General features: G+C 45.1%; 1 protein-coding gene and 1 pseudogene across 2 annotated transcripts; one reads left to right on the top strand and one right to left on the bottom strand.

Annotated features, from left to right (window-relative positions):
* Nucleotides 1-831: 831 nt before the first annotated feature.
* On the bottom strand, nucleotides 832-2,736 carry LOC144706720 (fe(2+) transport protein 1-like). The gene is made up of 3 exons (XM_078579725.1): nucleotides 2,033-2,736; nucleotides 1,452-1,601; nucleotides 832-1,228 (listed from the first exon to the last, which is right to left on the bottom strand). Exons 1-3 carry the CDS (start codon nucleotides 2,642-2,644, stop codon nucleotides 923-925), a joined length of 1,068 nt encoding a protein of 355 aa, XP_078435851.1. The 5' UTR covers nucleotides 2,645-2,736; the 3' UTR covers nucleotides 832-922.
* Nucleotides 2,737-13,032: 10,296 nt separating this feature from the next.
* On the top strand, nucleotides 13,033-18,575 carry LOC144706739 (fe(2+) transport protein 1-like; annotated as a pseudogene). The gene is made up of 3 exons (XR_013582316.1): nucleotides 13,033-13,737; nucleotides 14,129-14,278; nucleotides 18,185-18,575. The product of XR_013582316.1 is annotated as a fe(2+) transport protein 1-like (transcript).
* Nucleotides 18,576-19,359: the final 784 nt, after the last annotated feature.

The following is a 19,359-nucleotide window of genomic DNA, read 5'->3' as shown; positions in this document are numbered from 1 at the left end:
ACTATTTCAAATTATTTCCTAACTGGAATATTATACGTGTCATTTAAAAAATTTATCAGTTCTGACGCTTGTTGCAACTAAAAAATATAATTTTGTTTTTATTGTTGATAAGCATGTTAAGGCGCTAGGATTAGTATTAAATGAATTCGTAATATAACCCAATACTAACTCAACCATTATCGTGGAGAATACAACCATTATCGTGGAGAATACCCGGACCTCACGATGTAAACTGAATAATGCTGTAGGGTAATGTCGTGTGTCCGATCTTTTTTCTATATCTCTCGACATGGACAACTTTGTGTAAATAGTGAGAAAACTACCCGAGACAGATTATTTAAATTTGAAAGGTTATGGATAACACTGTGAGCATGTCACATGGACATGGATCGATGATTTTTCTTCGAAGGCTCTCTCTCACTCGTTCCCTTATCTAACACTCCCGAGTAGACCCTGCACGCATCATTCTTCTTCCAATTCAAGTCGTAAAAAATCTACTTCTGTACTGTCTTATTCTCTACAAGAGTCTTCCAGACTTTGATAGATATCCTATAGGGCTCCGTCAAATTCTTTCCGAAATCGAATACTTTGCGAGTCAGATCCACATTTTATCATCTCTGCCACTTGTTATAGATATTCAAGCTACTCATTTAATTTCCAAACGACAAGAGCCTACTTCTGGTGGTACATGAGAAATAAACAACTCCTCGAACGCATTTAATTAAGGGGAAGGTCAGGACCTTATAATTGCATTTTTTAGTGGCTTTTATGCGCCACGGCTGAACTCATTTCCAACTTCCCGCGTGAGATTTCTTTATGACGCCGTTGATTGTATTCATAATGGAGAAAAAAGACATTCATCTTACGGTATATTTGCTTTGTTTTCATAATATGCGTGGAGCATCGCTTAAATGTCGATTGATTAAGCCCACTTGGACATTACCGACATGCCTGCCATGCCAAGCAGAACAGCCAAATATGCCCATCCTTGGAGGTTGATGCTTGCCTGCAGCCTTGACCCCATGAAATCGGCTGCCAGGAGATTCACAAGCGCCATGTAGATGAGCAGCCCTGAAGAACATGCATTTAAAATTCCGATAACGATGAGCGCCGTAGGACTGTTGTCGCTGTAGATATTAGAAAGGCCGATTCCCAAGGCGACTCCCAGCGGTGTGGTGACGGAGAAGAAAAACACCATTATTAATTTCATCCTCGTCTTGTACTCGGCCTGTAAATCATTTGATAAACCATCAGAACACAAGAGCAACAGTGTTATACCTGAACATATCTGAAGTAACGGAATGGATGAACTTTCTCCTCCTGTTTTTTAAGAATACGGTTTCTTTTTGTTCTATTGGATAGCCATTAGGGAAAGTAAATATACATGGACGAATATGAATTTACTCAGAAGGGTATGGATGTATTGATGAAGTCATAGTAGCATCGTATACCTGGACAAGACAGCCACCAAGCCCCATTCCCTCAAAGAACTGATGAAAGCATAGGGCTGCCACGAGCGGCCTGATGGTACATGGGCTCTGGGAAGCTCCCATGGACAGCCCAATCACGATAGAGTGCACAACAATCCCCATCTCTAAAACCTGAAAAGACAGTAATAGATCCCAAATCGTCAGTTATTTCAGAAACTGGTATACTTCGATGAACAGGCATACTGTCAATGTAAAAAGTGATTTATTCTATTTTTCTTCCCCACAATTTAATATGTCACGAAGCATGTACTTCCTCAGAATCTTACCCGTACATACGTATGAAAGTCATTAAATTTTCAAACGATATGAAGAAGATTATCACGAACAAGGATAAGACGCATGAATGTTATTCTATTCTCAAGCTCCATGTATCACTGAAAAATTATAATAGTCATATATCGTTAGTACATAATTCCTGAAATAACTCCTACCATAGGTAGAATATCTAAATGGGCCCAGAACAAATTGAGAAATAATCCGTATAGAGTGAATATCAGAGCTGTATTTTACTTGGAAACTTAACAAGAAGAGAGAAAACAAACCTGGGCTATGACGCGGTATCTCCTAAGGGTGCCATCCAACACCTCGTCCTTAGACGCCGGAAGGACGGCAAGGAAATGATCATGTCCGTGAACGTGAACAAGAGTCCCAGGAGCTGCGCTTGAGAGTTCTTCTCCTTCAATGGGGTCTACCTTGGCTTGCTGCCTTCGGTGTTGAACAGCCATCCACAAAGACTCCATCATGAGCGTGCCAACAGAGGACACCATGGCAATGAACGTCGAGAACGGAAACTCTCGCCATACAGAAGAGGATAAACACTTAGACTGCAAACTGTTGATAGAGTCCGGAAGTACGTGCATAAATCCAGTAGAGAGGATGACGCCGGACGCGAAGGCCTTCACGACGACGAAGAGCTTCTTATCCGGGGCGAGTGCGGGCAGCACGTTAGAGAAGAGAGGGAGGGCGATACCCGCCGTGCTAGCAGCGAGGATGACGAAGATGGCGATTATCTTCAGTTTCAACGCTTCCGACTTGTTGTAGCAGCCGTTCGTACTCTCTCGGGCACACTCGTTGGACTTTTCCTGAGCTGTAGCCATGGATATGGCCAAGGAAAAGAACAGAATTACAGCAAAAAAGAGATTTGCTCTCCCCATTCTTCTTCTTCTTGCGATTCCCGTTTTCTTGGCCGTATCAAGGTTGTAAAGCCCAGCTTTATTGGAGATTTCCTACGTTCTGTCACTTGTACATGCCGGGTCTCCCCACGCCTGACGCGAAGGAGAGAGACGTGGGGAGAGTGACAGGAGAGAAAGAGAGACAGTGAGAGACATTGACATTACGAAGCACGCCGCCGGTAAGTCGACTTAGGAGGATGAAGACGAAGGCACGTGGCGGAAACCTTTTAGCCGGGTGGACTGTTGTGACACGTGAGCCGCTGACTGGGCGCCACGGGGCTTCTTTTCTTCTCAAAAGTTTATCGATTAGGGCCACGTAATGCTGAGTTGAGATCTCATGGTGCGGCTAGCTCGGCAGAAAAGTGTGTTGCGCGTACTTTCGGGAATCTATCGAAAGTGGGTGAGTTGGATTAATGTGGACAGGAAGAAGTCAACGGTTGGGTATCATCATTACATTTATGACAGAAGTTTGAAACTTCTTCTGAAATGTTGTACTCTGCAATGTCAATTAGAGAGCAATGTTGTATACGGGCTTTTTAAATGGCCCCCCACGGATGACTTGAAGGGGTGTGCGCCTGCCGTTGCGTCGCTACAGTGAGGATACCTGTTAGAGTATGGCTCGTTAGGCTTAGCCTGTCACATCATTGATTGGATATTGTCATGTGGATGGCATATCCATCAGGTTAATAGGATGCACCGATGTCGGCAGATGTCTATGAGGAAGAAAATGAACAGCTGGATTGTGCATAGATGGGGGAGGTAGAACTGATGAACCAGTAATTACAGCAGGAAGTTAACTTATGGTGAGGCCACTAATTACAACTAGGGTTTTACAGTTCGACCGGGGATGCATCATTTTAGGGAGGGAGACCGGGGATCTGGTTCGACCGGACCAAACCAGGACCACCCACCCATCATTTTAGGGTCTACCCGCTGCGGGGGCCGGATCTGGTTCGATGGTCAAACCGCACTGGGACCGGATTAAATAACAAATAAAGAAGTATCATCCACGCTTTGACCTCCCCCACGGATCATGTTTCCCTCTCCCCACCCCTGCCTGGTCGCGTTCCACACACCCCCCCCTCCTTCTCCCACTGGCTCCCTCGCTTTCTCTCTACCTCCGTCTCTCGCTTTCTCTCTCGTGCTTTTTCTGGCACGCTCTCTCTCTCTTTCTCTCTTTGGCACCCTCTCTCTCTCTCCCGTTCTCTCTCTCTCTCTCTCCCGTTCCCTCTCATTCACCCTCTCATTTCCCGTCTCTCTAAAAATCGTCTCTCTTTCTAGTTCTTTCTCAAATGCTCTCTTTCCCCGTTACCTCTCTCAATCTTCTCGCTTTCTAGATCTCTCTCTCTCTCTTTCTCTCTCTCTCTCTCTCTCTCTCTCTCTCTCTCTCTCTCTCTCTCTCTCTCTCTCTCTCTCTCTCTCTCTCTCTCTCTCTCTCTCTCTCTCTCTCTCTCTCTCTCTCTCTCTCTCTCTCTCTCTCTCTCTCTCTCTCTCTCTCTCTCTCTCTCTCTCTCTCTCTCTCTCTCTCTCTCTCTCTCTCTCTCTCTCTCTCTCTCTCTCTCTCTCTCTCTCTCTCTCTCTCTCTCTCTCTCTCTCTCTCTCTCTCTCTCTCTCTCTCTCTCTCTCTCTCTCTCTCTCTCTCTCTCTCTCTCTTTCTCTCTCTCTCTCTCTTTCTCTCTCTTTCTCTTGCTCTCTCTCTCTCTCGCTCTCTCTCCCCCTCCCCTCTCTCTCTCCCCTCTCTCTCTCTCTCTCTCTCTCTCTCTCTCTCTCTCTCTCTCTCTCTCTCTCTCTCTCTCTCTCTCTCTCTCTCTCTCTCTCTCCCCCCTCTCTCGTTGATTTTCTTACTTCTCATTATGTTTCTTTACCTTCTTCCTTTTTCATCTTCCATTTCTTATTCTTTAATTCTTCTTTTATTCTTCATTTGTTCTTCTTCCAATCTTCTTTTCTTTTCCTCTTTTTATTTTATTCTTCTTTTCAAATTTCAAGATGGTCCTTATAGGTGAGTTTGCTTTCCTTTTGATGAGAAGTCCATACCAATTTTTTTATCTTGACTTTTTGTTCTTCAACTTTGATATTTTGGGCTTGGACCGAGCCAGGACCAGCCCAGGACCGGACCAGGACCGGCCGGGGACTGGACTAGAATGGACCGGACCTAACAGACCCTTAGCTAAGGTTTGGGTCCTTGCAAAAAGTACGGACCGGACCAGGATAGTCAAACCCTAGTTACATCAATAATGAATTGTTTAGTGGGAGAGAGGTTGGGTTTGACTTTTTGAACTGTAATTCAACATATTATACATTTTGAACCGGCTGTTTGGTTTTGAGCCATTTTTCTAAAATGATTAAACTCCCTAAAAATTCCATAGTCTGATGTAGGTATGTGTAACACAATCTAAATTTTTGTTCTCTCTTAAACTCCGTTTTCCTTTAGAAACAACCATGCCCAATATCTAGAGATAGAAACAGTGATGATCCAACCTTCCTATTCTCTCTCTTCTGTTTTCGTCTTTCTCCTCTCTGCAACGGCATCGACTACTTCATCCTCAGTGTCTTTCTCCCTCCAAACCAGAACACCGTCTCCTTGAAGAGAAACTCCTAAAAGAAATCAAGAATAATGGAGGAAGAGAAAGAACAGGAGAACGAGGGAAGGAGAGAGAGACCAGAAAGGGAGAAAAATGACATGTAGGATAGGGTTATTACACTGGATCAAATTCCACCAATTGGTAAATTACTGAGCGTTTGTATTATAATGTATTCTATCGAACTTTATAATGTTTAATCATAGCTGTAATTGCCATCTGTTAGTAATTAATTCTGAACCTACAATCTCAATTTAATCCTATTGTATCTTTAATCCTCTATTGAATTGTGACAACTAGATCTCTTAACAATTCTAGGATTAGGTGTCTATCTCTTTCTAAAAGCTGACTGTACATGATGTGTCCGAATTTGCTGGCTCATCCTGATGCCAGACGTCGTCTCAACGGCGTCCGACCGTCACCGAGGGTAGGAACTCGGTGTCGTATCACTAACTAATCGGTTCACGTCCACGACGTCAACCGATGGATATGCGGAGAACATAAATGTATGTATGACGATAACGAGGATGATGGTCCTACTATGGTACGTGCAATGCGCCGACAAGCTATGAGAGCCAACCCGGAGCAGGGACGGGGTCGCCAAGCTGGGTCGAACCAGCCCTCCAAGTCGTCGAGGTGGGTCGAGGCGCGCCGCGCGTCGAATGGGTAACCCCACTGGAATGCTCACGCAGCGTGGGCGTCCCGACTCGTACGGACAGGTAAGGCGCTCGTCTTTGTTTGTCGTTCTCTCAATCTATCTCACTCACCTATCTAACCCGAGCGCGGTGGAGGCAATACGAAGAGTACTGTAAGAAATAAGGACCGAAGAAGCGAGGTAGCAAGGTACCTCGTCGCGGCGGCGGTTGACTCAGTAGGAGCTTCCACGAGAGGAGCTGGTGAAGGAGTATGCCAATCACGAGCACGTGACAAGAGGCGACAGGCGCAGCAGCGCAGTGCAGCAGCAAGAGGCGGCGCGGCAGCGCGCGGCGGCGTACGCGGCAGCAGCGCGCGCGCGGCGCAGCGCAGCGCGCGGGCGGCAGCGCTGCGCGAGCGGCTGGCGCGCGCCGCGGCGCGGGCTGCAGCGGCTGCGCTGGCGCGGCGTGGCGCTGCGCGAGCAGCGGCGGCGGCGCGGCGCGCGCGGCAGCGGGCGGCGGCGTCAGCGGCGCGGCGCTGGCGACGCGGCGGCGCGGCTGGCGGCGCAGCGCGGCGCCAGCGGCACGGCGGCAGCGCGCGGCGTGGCGATGCGGCTGATCGGCTGGCAGCGCGCGGGCGCGCGGCGGCTGCGCGCGGCTGGCGTGCGGGCGGCGGCGCGCGGCGGTGCGGCGGCTGCGGCGACGATCTCCTTCCCTTCCCCTTCTCTTCTCCTTCTCTTCTTCCTTTCTTCTTCTTCTTCTTTCTTCTCTTCTTCCTCTTTCTTCTCTTCTTCTCCACGACCTGACCCTTCTTTCTCAAAGTGCAATTCTTCAAAATTAGGTCAAAGGTCAGGGAAGCGCCCACCTCTTCCCCTTATATATGGGTGAAGATGGGCCCTTCCTTAAGTCCAATAACACAAAAGAAAAGGAAGGAAAATAAGCAAGAAAAATAGGAAACGGGCTTGTCAGGCCCAACATAAAAAGGGGGGGAAAAGGGTTCCTCATATGGGTCCTTCCCCCGCTACACGACAATACGAATAAAGGAAAAAACTATAAGATAAAGTAACTGACTGTAACAGTGTGCTTCGGTGGTCGGCGTCCGCGTCATGCCGAGTAACGGAATGCGGGATCCCGTGTTGCTGCTGCGGCTCGTCGTGGTGGCTGGACTCGTCTCGGTGGCGAGCTGGGTAGTGCCGGCTCCTCGGGTGCTGAGTCGGGGACGTCCTGCTGCTCCTCTACTGTTGGCTCGATTACGACCGGTGGTGACGCGCCATCACATCCTTAAAGTCATCCTCATCTTCTTCTCCTTCACCAGCAGCTGGTTTGCCACCATGTTTTACTACAACACTGCATCTGAAATCCCCATCTATACCGTCAACAGAGACTCCCCCTTAACAGAACCACCATTAACGACTATTAACAATGTCACAGTCATCTATACCCAAACATTCTATGGCCAAAATAACGGGGATCAAAGTTTGGCAATGGCGTGCTGGATAAAAATTGTAGTATCTCAGCTGATTGAGGAACTTGTATAAGAATTTACTTGTGGTGGAAAGCTTATTGCCCAGATTATCAGGTGAAGAAAGTGTCTATACTAAAAGGTGATGGGGTCTAGATAAAGAAACCAGAAAAGATTCAAACCTTGTTATCGCATAACCCTAAAGTCAAGTGGTGCATATTCTCAACAAATCTTAATCAAATGTGAGCTCTCTCTCCCACGCTCTCGTAAAACACAAATGGATCAAATAATACTTTTTATGCAAGAAGATTCTAACAACATGCAGGATAAAAAGCTCAAGATAAGATACACGAGACGGTAAAATAATTTAAACAGGAGTGTCCTAACTCTTGCACTCATTGCATTGATTCTATAGGCTTGGAGGGCTAATATATATTGATATTCAGCCTAAATCCACATAACTGACCATCAAAATTCAGAAATGTAATTTTATGAAGAAGATGAATTCTGCAATTCTCACATTTATTTCATTCCCATCTTAAAATAGCTTAAATGATCTTCAAAATCATTTTTTTTCAATATTGGGCCTCTTTTCTGGGCCCAGCAATCAATAGAATATTAATTTATTTTGCTTATGATATTCTAATTTAACACATATTTTTAAATAAGTCGAGTGAAAATTAGAAAATAAATACCAAAAATAAGAATACCATAATACTTTTAATTAACATAAGTTCATATTAACAAGATGTTTCATCGATGATGGCTATTTCACTATCCTACTAACTCAAGCACCCCTTTACTGTAACAGCCTACTGATGCCATCGCCTAAAAAGGAAATGTTGGGGACTTTCTCTAAAGTTCTCTAAAGTCCTTTCTCTAAAGTATTTTCTGTAAAGTTTGATCTCTGTCTCTCTCTCTCTCTCTCTCTCTCTCTCTCTCTCTCCCTCTCTCTCTCTCTCTCTCTCTCTCTCTACCTCTCTCTCTACCTATCTCTCGCTCTCTCGCTCCCTCTCTCGCTCCCTCTCTCTCTCCCTCTCTCTCTCTCTCGCTCGCTCTCTCTCTCTCTCGCTCTCTCGCTCCCTCTCTCTCTCTCTTTCTCTCTCTCTATCTCGCTCTCTTTCTCTCTCTCTCTCTATCTCTCTCTCTCTATCTCGCTCTCTTTCTCTCTCGCTCTCTTTCTCTCTCTCTCTTTTTCTCTCTCTCTCTCTTACTCTCTATCTCTAACTCGCTCTTGCTCTCTCTCTCGCTCTCTCTCTCTCTCGCTCTCTTTCTCCCACTCTCCCTCTCCCTCTCTCTCTCTCAGTCCCTCTCTCGCTCTTCCTCTCTCTCTCTCCTCCTCTCTCTCCCCCTCTCTCTTTCGCTCTCTCTTTCTCCCCCCCCTCTCTCTCTCTCTCTCTCTCTCTCTCTCCTCTCCTCTCTCTCTCTCTCTCTCTCTCTCTCTCTCTCTCCCCCCCCCTCCCCCTCTGTGTGTGTGTGTGGTTCTATCTCTGTAAATCTCTAAATCTCTATTTCTCTATGTATATAAATACATACGCAGGAGTGTGTGAATGTCTGTCTATCTATGTATATGTGTGTGCGTGTCTATCTCCCTATTCTCCTCTTTCATATCCCTCACATTCAATTTACATTACAAAATTTTTTATAATATTTGTATTCTTTTTGCTAAAAATATGTAATGCAGCACATTGTGTCACAGTAGCCATGTATCCAAGCCAATAGTTTCTTCCCTTTTTTACTAAATTTCACTTCTCAAATTACTTGTTAATAAACTAATTTACTTAAGATCATTTTGTTTGATGAACTTCAAAAAAACTAAATTGGTAATCCCACCTTTGATGAAAGAATCAAGAGTACTATTTATGCGTGTTTTATTTGAAGCTAAGCCTTTAATTTTTTACTTATTGACATTATTAGGCAAAAATGACTACATTACAAGGAACAAAAGAGAACATTGTGAAACTCTAAGACAAAAGAAATAGCCAACTAGCAGGAAAACTTACAAAACCATCACTGATGTAATTTAAAATATTTATATCTGGTTCTCCGGAGTCTGTGGATGGTTTATTCATATTATTTATTAAGTATTTTGAAACCTACATGCCAGAGTGGAGGAAACACCTATAATTACTTAGGCGAGATTTTAAGCAAAAAAATTTGTTACTAGTAAATTGAATCTAAATCAATGTATATTGGTCCTTCTTTTATTGGAATTGTATTTCCTACTGAAATATATTCAGTGAATATTTATTATTTAATATCCTTAAAGATCTATTTTGTTCAAATTATCTTGATGTTGGTCTGTATTTGGAGATTGCAATAAATCCTAAATATACAGACTTTAAATAGGTCTAGAATACTTTGAGGTTCAACTAGCTAAAGGCTAACCAGATTCAAGAAAGCAAAGCTTGAGGGTCAAGTCGAAGGAGGTCAAGCATCATCATTCCACCAAAGACGTTGGGTTTTAAGGATGAAAGAGCCTTGCCAACCTTGTTACGCCTTATATTTAAGTATTTTTCTTGGTGGCTATTTGCATAAATTTGGTTAGGGATCATCATCATACTAGGCTGGATACACCAAAACAGCATTACAGTCTAATCTAAGCGATTCAAAAAACTAACTGAGTCTACCTTACCATTTGTATCATTGCCTAGATAGCTAGGTTATAATTCAGATAGTTAACTAGATTAGAATGAATAAATATTTTAGAGACTAGTTCACCCTCCCCCTCTTAACCCATACCTCAACCACTTAAACCAACACTCTCATTAAGGTAGTTTCATGTCATGGTCATGTAAGCTGTCTGTAGACCTTAAATAATGAGGCTGTTGGTAGGACAGTTGTGTTTTGACTATGACCTAGTAGTTCCAAATCATCTAATTACAAGCAATCTCGGATTGGATATACAAACATGTGGAGATGTTAGAAATTGTGTGGTCCATATATGATCATGTGTCTTCATTATATGGGGATATTATTTTAAGTAATATGATCGAATGACATTCCCTACAAAAAAAAAAGGTGTTAAGTGATGATTACTCCTTGTAGCAGGAGTAACTGGACTGACAAATTAGGACTTGGACGTTTTCCATCAGAAAAGCCACTATGCCAGCCTCACATCGATGAATGATTACATGCACACAGTATTTGACGGTGGTACAGTTTAATAAAAGAATTGGAATACTCCTTTGTACCTTATAGAGTACAAAATGTATCCTCAAACATTATGGACTCGACAAACATCTGACTATATCTAGAAGCTTAATACCAGGACAATTTTTTCATGCAATTATTAAATATACATAAAGCATTAGTAAAATGGTGTCGCCATTATGGCATATTGTCCAGATTGCTGCATAAGAATGGTTCCTTTATGATCTGGCATTTACGACTGTGTCGTGTTTCCCTTGCGCACGTTAATAACAATATTATTTGACTCATCCGAACGAATATGACCTACCATTCTTTTTACATGAAGATATGCCTTACAGACTGGACGGATGACAGATCCAGGGCCAAAGACTTCGCTCTTTTGACAGACGACCGGGTCACCAAAGTAGAATCTTATGCAACAACCTTGAACCTTGAGTGGCTGCTAAAGCTAGCCTCAATCAAATATAAGGAGAAATATACGAGAAATTTAGGCAAACACCATAGGCATAGTTTCTTTATCATCATTCAAGACCTACCTTCGCTCTTTCTCTTCCTTTCATTTTCGAGTTTGTTGAAACTTCAAAATCAAAACCATCATTTAGAAAGTTTCTGGCTCCGAATGCATGAATCTTTTGAGGCCTCCAACCGCCAAACAAACTTCATTAATGCCGTTTGACTATTTGAAGGTACGCTGTGTTGGCGAACTTGAGGAAATGATCATTGCTCAGAATTATTATTTTCCCCTTGCAGCTATTTCACACCACGTGTTCTTAAATTACGGAAGAAACCCCGAGTTTTTTATTTCCTGTGAAATCACAATCCCCCGCCTTTGACTCTTTCCCCTCCACATGACTGATATCTTCAACTTGCAACTTCACCGGCACGGCCCAACACGGTTTCGCTTATCAGGTAGTGCGTTTCTATGATCGAATTTATTCATGATATAATCCACGTGGCGCACATTTACCGGTCCACGTTAGCCCTAAGAATCCAGCTGGCTACTTGTGGCTGAACGAGAATGAGACTCACACGGCAAATGATATCGCCATGAAAACGGCTCCTTCGTTCTGTAACTTGTCACAAATCTCTTTCTGTCCAAAGAATGGACAAGAGGAACAAGAAGACAAAAGTGGTAGAAAAAAACATATTTATCTCCGTAATGAGACGACCACAACCTCCGGTTAGTCCACGTCCTCAGACGTCACTAGATGGCGGGGCGACTCTTTCAGTCTCTCTCTCTCTCTCTCTGTCCATCTCTCTCCTCATGTCACTCTCTCTAATCTTTCTCTCCCCGCGTCGCTCTTCTTCTGTCCCGCTCTTCAGCTCCCGCCGTCCACTTTCTCTAATGTCTCTCTCTATCTTGGTCCTCGCCTCGCTCTCTCAAATCTCTCTCTCTATCAATCCCTCTCCGTATGTCACTCTATCTAATCTCTCTCATTCCATCTCTCTGATTAAGTTACTCTACCTAATCTCTCTCTCTCCCCCTCTCTCATTGTGTCACTCTCTCTAATCTGTATCTCTCCTTCTTTCTCCTTACGTCACTCTCTATTTTATCTCTCCCTCCTTGTATCACACTTTCTAATATCTCCTCTTATGCCACTCCCTCGCCGTCTCTCTCTTTATCACTCTCTCTCTAATCCCTCTCTCTCCCAATCTTTCTCTTTGTGTCACACTCTCTAATCTGTATCTCTCCGCCTTTCTCCTTATGTCACTCTCTATTTTATCTGTCTCTCCAGCTCTCCCCGTTGGTAACACTCTCTTATCTCTCTCTCTTTCCCTCTCCCTCTATGTCTCACTCTCTCTCTCCAACTCGCCTTATGTCCAAGTATCTCTCATTATGTTTGAATATCTCTCTCCATCTCTCCTAATGTCCAGGTATCTCTCCGTCTTTCTCTTTATGTCACTTTCTCTCTCTTATCTCTCTCTCCAGCTCTCCCCGTAGGTCATTCTCTTCTCTCTCTCTCTCTCTCTATCTCTCTCTCTCTCTCACTCTCTCTTATCTCTCTCTCCAGCTCTCCCCGTAGGTCATTCTCTCTTCTCTCTCTCTCTCTCTCTCTCTCTCTTATCTCTCTCTCCAGCTCTCCCCGTAGGTCATTCTCTCTTCTCTCTCTCGCTCTCTCTCTCACTCTCTCTTATCTCTCTCTCCAGCTCTCCCCGTAGGTCACTCTCTCTTCTCTCTCTCTCTCTCTCTCTCTCTCTCTTATCTCTCTCGCCAGCTCTCCCCGTAGGCCACTATCTTCTCTCTCTCTTATCTCTCTCTCCAGCTCTCCCCGTAGGCCACTCTCTTCTCTCCCTCTCTCTCTCTCTCTCTCTCTCTCTCTCTCTCTCTCTCTCTCTCTCTCTCCCTCTCTCTCTCTCTCTCTCTCTCTCTCTCTCTCTCTCTCTCTCCAACTCTCCTTTTGCCCAAGTATCTCTCTTTATGTTTGTGTATCTCTCTCCATCTCTCCTAATGTCAGTCTCTCCAATGTCTCTTTCTCTTTTTTTTCCTCCCTAACGTCAGGCAACCCTCCTTATGCCCAAGTAGAGAAGACGGAACGAGGCAAAGTCGCCTATAAAGCTCCCGGTCCACAGGCTTGGACTCCACCAAGAAAACGGGAATAAGAAGAGGTTGAACTACAGAAACAAAGAGGAAAAATGGGAAAAAGAAACCTCTTCATTCCCGCGATCCTGGCTTTCACCATGGCTATCTCTCTTGCCGCGGCCGCAGTCTCGGACGAGTGCGCCAGAGAGAGCACGCACGGCTGCTACAACAAGCCGGAAGCGCTGAAGCTGAAGGTGATCGCCATCTTCGTCATCCTCGTTGCGAGCATGGCAGGCATCTCCCTCCCTCTCTTCTCTCGCCTGCTGCCCGCGCTCGCCCCGGAGAAGAACCTCTTCGTCGTCCTCAAGGCCTTCGCCTCCGGCGTCATCCTCTCTACGGGATTCATGCACGTACTTCCCGACTCTATCGACAGTTTGCAGTCCAAGTGTTTATCCTCCTCCGTTTGGCAAGAGTTCCCCTTCTCGACGTTCATCGCCATGGTCTCTTCTGTGAGCATGCTCATGATGGAGTCCTTCTTCATGGCCGTTCATCGCCGGAGGCAGCAAGCCAAGGTAGACGTCATTGAAGGAGAAGGAGTCGCAACTGTGGCTCCCGTGTCTCACGTGCACGCTCACGCTCATGAACATTTTGTCGCCGTCGCGCCCTCGTCAGGGACAAAGGAAGAGAATTCGGAGGCCACCCTTAGGAGGAACCGCGTCATAGCCCAGGTCTGTTTTCTCTAAATTTCTCAAATTCGATACATCCGGAATTTTGTTTTCTTACACTTGTCTGTGATTCTTGTCTAGTTTGATCTGTTTTCATGGCTTGTATAGTATTTCCGTTTTTCTATGATGATGGATGGCATGTCCTTTTGCAAATGGAAAGAAGTCATAACATTCTAATTCTACATCCAGAAAAAATTACTCTTCCAGTCGCTATGTGGATACTACGGGTTAAAAACTTTCATATTATAAACAAGGAAATATATGGGCGTGTGTTATTCCTCGCAGATTTAGTCATGGGGGAGACGCGTAGAATAAATTTATGTGACTGCCTTATTCAGAAAAGTATGTTTATATCTGAAGCGATTGACGAGTTGAGAGCTTGGTGTTTTTTCAGGTTTTAGAGATGGGGATTATTGTACACTCCGTTGTAATTGGGCTTTCCATGGGAGCTTCTCAGAGCCCCTGCACCATCAAGCCTTTGATCGCTGCTCTTTGTTTCCATCAGTTTTTTGAGGGGATGGGCCTCGGTGGTTGCCTTGTCCAGGTATGCGCTGGTACCATCAACAGAATTTTATGTTGATAAGAATTTCTGTTATTACTGTCGCCCATTATTAGTTTGCGCTTAAAAAAAGAAACTTATAATTTACTAGCACGGGGCATCAGACAGCTCATATACATACAATTAGTTGTAATGTGTTCACGTACTACACTGTTTAATCTTGTGCCGTGATAGTTTATTGAATCTGTTGGGGTGTGTCAGCCCCCCCATTACGGGAATGTGAAGGGGGAGGGCTTGACTAGTCAAACCCCAATAAAGGAAGGGGGAGTTGAAAAGTTTTAACCCCCCTCCTCTTGTCTCTTTGTGGGAATATGAAGAGGCTTCTTTGGAGAATATGAAAAGGCTCTTGGCTTTTCATATTCCAGACCTTTCAAATTCCCTGAAACTGTAATTGGCCCTCTATATATAGAGGGCAAATCTATTCTGAAATGAAGGGCATATGAGTTTTCTGTTCATTCTTCTTGTCTCTTCCTCTCTTCTCTTCTCTCTCTCTCTCCTTTGGTTTGTCTTCATCACTCCTTGGTGGCCGCTCCCTTGTCTTGGGAGTTTGAGGAGTTGCTCCGCAGCACCATACAAGAAGTCGTTGCCCTGCACCAAGAGCCTTGCACGTTGACGTCATGCCATTGACGTAAAGAGGTTCTTGTTTCCTGTCTCTATACGCCGACACAGTTATCACGTCGGAGTTGATTCTGCATTTCACCGTAGCGTCTTGGGTCGTTGTTTCTCTTCAACGAGTTACAACAAGTGGTATCAGAGCTATTGGTTGTTTTACTCGGATTTGATATGACGTCGTCTTCATCTCGTTTTGATGTTGAGAAGCGCCATCTCGCTTAATCAGTTGATTACAGATCTGATGAAGATTGAGGAGGTATTCTCTGACGAGAACAAAGTGATATTTCTGCTAGTTTCTCTTCCCGAGTCGTACGATCACCTCGTGACAACCTTGTTGCATGGAAGCAAAGTGCCAGATCTTGAGGAGGTTATTACAACCTTGATGGAGTATTATCAGCGGAAGAAAGGAGCTGAAGATACCCATGGCGAGGCACTCTACGTGAAGAACGGGAAGGAACGTGGACGGCAGAAGGAGAAGGGGAAGTCGGGAGAGAAGAACCATCGGTCCAAGTCTCGGACCAATTGGTTGAAGAGCGTGACATGCCACAAGTGTCACGAGAAAGGACATCTTCGGAGAGATTGTCCAAAGTTGAAGAATGGGAAGACAGATGCTGCAGAGACGAGTACTGCTAATGTCACGAGGGTTGAGGAGGGTAGCGATGGAGATGTCTACTCTGCCTTGGTCGCCGTTGATGAATTAGTAGACTCGTGGATTTTGGATTCTGGCTGCTCCTACCATTTATGCCCTCACGCTGACTGGTTTCACTCTTATGCAAGTGCCTCAGGAGTTGTTTCTATGGGGAACGATGCTCCTTGCAAGATTGTTGGCGTTGGAACGGTGAAGATCCGGATGTTCGATGGAGCAATCAGAATGCTGGGTAATGTGGGGCACGTGCCAGATCTACGGCAAAGTTTGATTTCGCTCGGGTACTTGGAGGCGAATGGCTGCACATTCAAGGCCGCAGACGGAGTATTGAAAGTTTGTAAAGGAGTGCTCGTTGTGATGAAGGGGGCATGTCTACGAGCCAACATTTACAAGCTTGAAGGGAGCACTGTGATCGGTGGAGCTGCAGTTGCTACACCACGGGAGCCAAGGACGGACTACACACTCTTGTGGCACTTGCGCTTGGGCCACATGAGTGAAGCAGGCATGCAGAAGCTACATGCACGAGGTCTGCTACCCGGCGTGAGGTCTTGCAAAATTGGACTTTTGCAAGTACTGTGTCATGGGCAAACAGTGCCGGGTGACGTTCAAGGCGGCAAAAGATGATACTGGCGGTGTCATGGATTACATCCATGCTGATGTTTGGGGGCCCGTTGACGTGATGAGCCGTGGAGGTGCTCGGTATTTTCTAACGTTTGTTGATGAATTTTCCAGGAAAGTTTGGGTTTACTTCTTGAAGCACAAGTCGGACGTTTTCTCACGGTTCAAGACTTGGTGTGCAAGAGTTGAGAACCAAACGGGGAGGAAGATCAAGGTCTTGCGGACTGACAATGGTACGGAATTTAAGAATTCTGAATTTGATCAGTTCTGCGCAGAGCATGGCATTCGGCGTCACTTTACGGTGAAGAACACCCCTCAGCAGAATGGTGTTGCAGAACACATGAACCGCACCATTGCGGAGAGAGCAAGGTGTTTGCGGTTGAATGCTGAATTGCCCAAGGAGTTCTGGGCAGAGGCAGTTCAGATGGCGGCGTACTTGGTGAATAGGTCGCCAAATTCTGCTCTTGACGGGAAGGTGGCTGAAGAGGTATGGACTGGAAAACCTATGGACTACTCCATGTTGCGTGTTTTTGGATGTCCAGGTTATGTCCTTACACCTGCTGATGAGATGTCAAAGCTTGATCCAAAGTCCAAGAAGTGCATTTTCTTGGGGTATAGCGACGAAGTGAAAGGCTATCGGCTTTGGGATCCAGAAGTGCAAAAGATTGTGTTCAGCAGGGATGTGGTTTTTGACGAAAATCACATGGTGAAGCCTTCCAATGAGCAGGGAGATCAGAATTCAGGTGGCGGCAATGTCCAAGAGAGGACTTGGGTAGAGGTGGAGAATGTGCAGATTCCACCCAGTTCAGCTGATGGTGGGGAATCAGCTGATGAGGCCGTAGAGAATTCTGAGAGCATTGCTGTTAGGCGGGCGAGGCGGGAGACGAGGCCGCCTGCACGTCTGGAGGATTATGTGACTATTGCTTTGTTTGCAATTGACATTGAGAATCGAAGATCCACGACCGGTTATGTGTTTACGGTGGCCGGTGGACCTGTGAGCTGGAAGTCAACACTCTAGTCAACTATGGCATTGTCTACAACGCAGGCGGAGTACATGGCGGCCACGGAAGCTGCTAAGGAAGCCTTGTGGCTGAAGGGTTTGTTCAAAGAACTCGGCATTGCTCAAGGTGGAGTTCCTCTGTTATGTGACAGTCAGAGTGGCATTTTCTTGGCAAAGAATCAGGTCTACCATGCACGGTCGAAGCACATTGACGTGCGGTATCACAAGATCCGGGAGCTGTTGAATTCTGAGGAGATTATCCTTCAGAAGGTGCATACGGAGGAGAATGCCGTAGACATGTTGACGAAGGTTGTCACGGTGGAGAAGTTCAAACATTGTTTGGACTTGGTGCATGTTGCAAGTACCTTGATGGAGGTGGAGCGCCTGCGACGTGGGAAAGCGACAAGAACACCTAGCGCAACTGGGGTGTCTGCCAAGGTGGAGTTTGTTGGGATGTGTCAGCCCCCCCATTACGGGAATGTGAAGGGGGAGGGCTTGACTAGTCAAACCCCAATAAAGGAAGGGGGAGTTGAAAAGTTTTAACCCCCCTCCTCTTGTCTCTTTGTGGGAATATGAAGAGGCTTCTTTGGAGAATATGAAAAGGCTCTTGGCTTTTCATATTCCAGACCTTTCAAATTCCCTGAAACTGTAATTGGCCCTCTATATATAGAGGGCAAATCTATTCTGAAATGAAGGGCATATGAGTTTTCTGTTCATTCTTCTTGTCTCTTCCTCTCTTCTCCTCTCTCTCTCTCCTTTGGTTTGTCTTCATCACTCCTTGGTGGCCGCTCCCTTGTCTTGGGAGTTTGAGGAGTTGCTCCGCAGCACCATACAAGAAGTCGTTGCCCTGCACCAAGAGCCTTGCACGTTGACGTCATGCCATTGACGTAAAGAGGTTCTTGTTTCCTGTCTCTATACGCCGACACAGTTATCACGTCGGAGTTGATTCTGCATTTCACCGTAGCGTCTTGGGTCATTGTTTCTCTTCAACGAGTTACAACAGAATCGCTTACAGGCTGAGTACAAGACCAAAATGAAGATAATAATGGTGTTTTTCTTCTCCGTCACCACGCCTCTTGGCGTCGCGTTGGGAATCGGCCTTTCTAATATCTATAGCAACAACAGCCCCACGGCGCTCATCGTCATCGGCATTCTAAACGCATGCTCTGCCGGGCTGCTTATTTACATGGCGCTTGTAGATCTCCTGGCAGCAGATTTGATTGGACCAAAGTTGTAGGAAAGCATCAAGCTCCAAGGATGGGCATATTTGGCCGTCCTTCTTGGCATGGCTGGCATGTCGTACATGGCCAAGTGGGCTTAGTTTTTAAGCCACCGGGTCGACGCGGCATGGTTATCAATATCAAATCATAATGCATGTATACTATGACAGGTATCTGTATTCCTATCTCCATATATCTCCAGCCTTCCGTGGAATCATATGAGGGAAAAAAAATATTTATACCGTGATGTGCTTAAAAAAACATCCATACAACGCCTCTCACCAATGAAAATGAGCCTATGTTGTTACGTCAACGTCTTCACATCAATAATAGGTAGGGTGGTTTAATTGTGTGCGCCATCACTGAGACGCGTGTTATTTAAAAGTCAAATGAGAAAAAATCTTGGTGGAAAAAGTTTCAGAAGTGATGAGTTTTTCACGTGCCCTGTAAATTATCTGAATTAAAAGAGAAAACAACCAATTGATATGAAGCAGACTGTGCAGTAAGTCTAATAAACTACTCTATCGTTGTTATTCTTGGGTGTAATTCCACAATCTTGTGACATTGGTTATTTAAGTACTCTGTATACCAACACAAGTTGTAAGAAGCTTTTGTTCAGTTTTACCTTCTAATTATCTGGGAAAATGGTTCACTGAATTGATCAAATCCCTAACACAAATCAGATATATTCAAATCCCTATTGTGTAGCTGGATGTTTGTGGACAACCTTTGTGTAAGTGGTCAACAAAGGTGATTGTCAAGATGGGATTGTTTGACGTTGGTATGATAGGAGTATGTCTCAAGAAATTAGATGCATCAAAATCTCTGTTCAGGGTAATGGAAATATCAGAGAAGATATTCTCTAATGATCTCACCACACATCAATAATACCTCAAAGAACTAATTAGCATGAGTGGTAACCATACCCTATGTCCTTAGGTAGTCACACACAGATGAAGGGTTATACATA

The sequence above is a fragment of the Wolffia australiana genome, chromosome 8, assembly GCF_029677425.1.
Source record: "Wolffia australiana isolate 7733 chromosome 8, ASM2967742v1".
Taxonomy (NCBI): domain Eukaryota; kingdom Viridiplantae; phylum Streptophyta; class Magnoliopsida; order Alismatales; family Araceae; genus Wolffia; species Wolffia australiana.
This window is presented reverse-complemented; position numbering and strand designations above follow the sequence as displayed.

Bases quoted from the DNA above. Each gene is read 5' to 3' on its own strand.
- LOC144706720 (XM_078579725.1), bottom strand. From the start codon at position 2,644: ATGGGGAGAGCAAATCTCTTTTTTGCTGTAATTCTGTTCTTTTCCTTG. The intron at 1,602-2,032 runs GTTTGTTTTCTC...CTGTCTTTTCAG, and splicing joins GATACCGCGTCATAGCCCAG to GTTTTAGAGATGGGGATTGT. The intron at 1,229-1,451 runs GTATACGATGCT...AATGATTTACAG, and splicing joins TTGGTGGCTGTCTTGTCCAG to GCCGAGTACAAGACGAGGAT.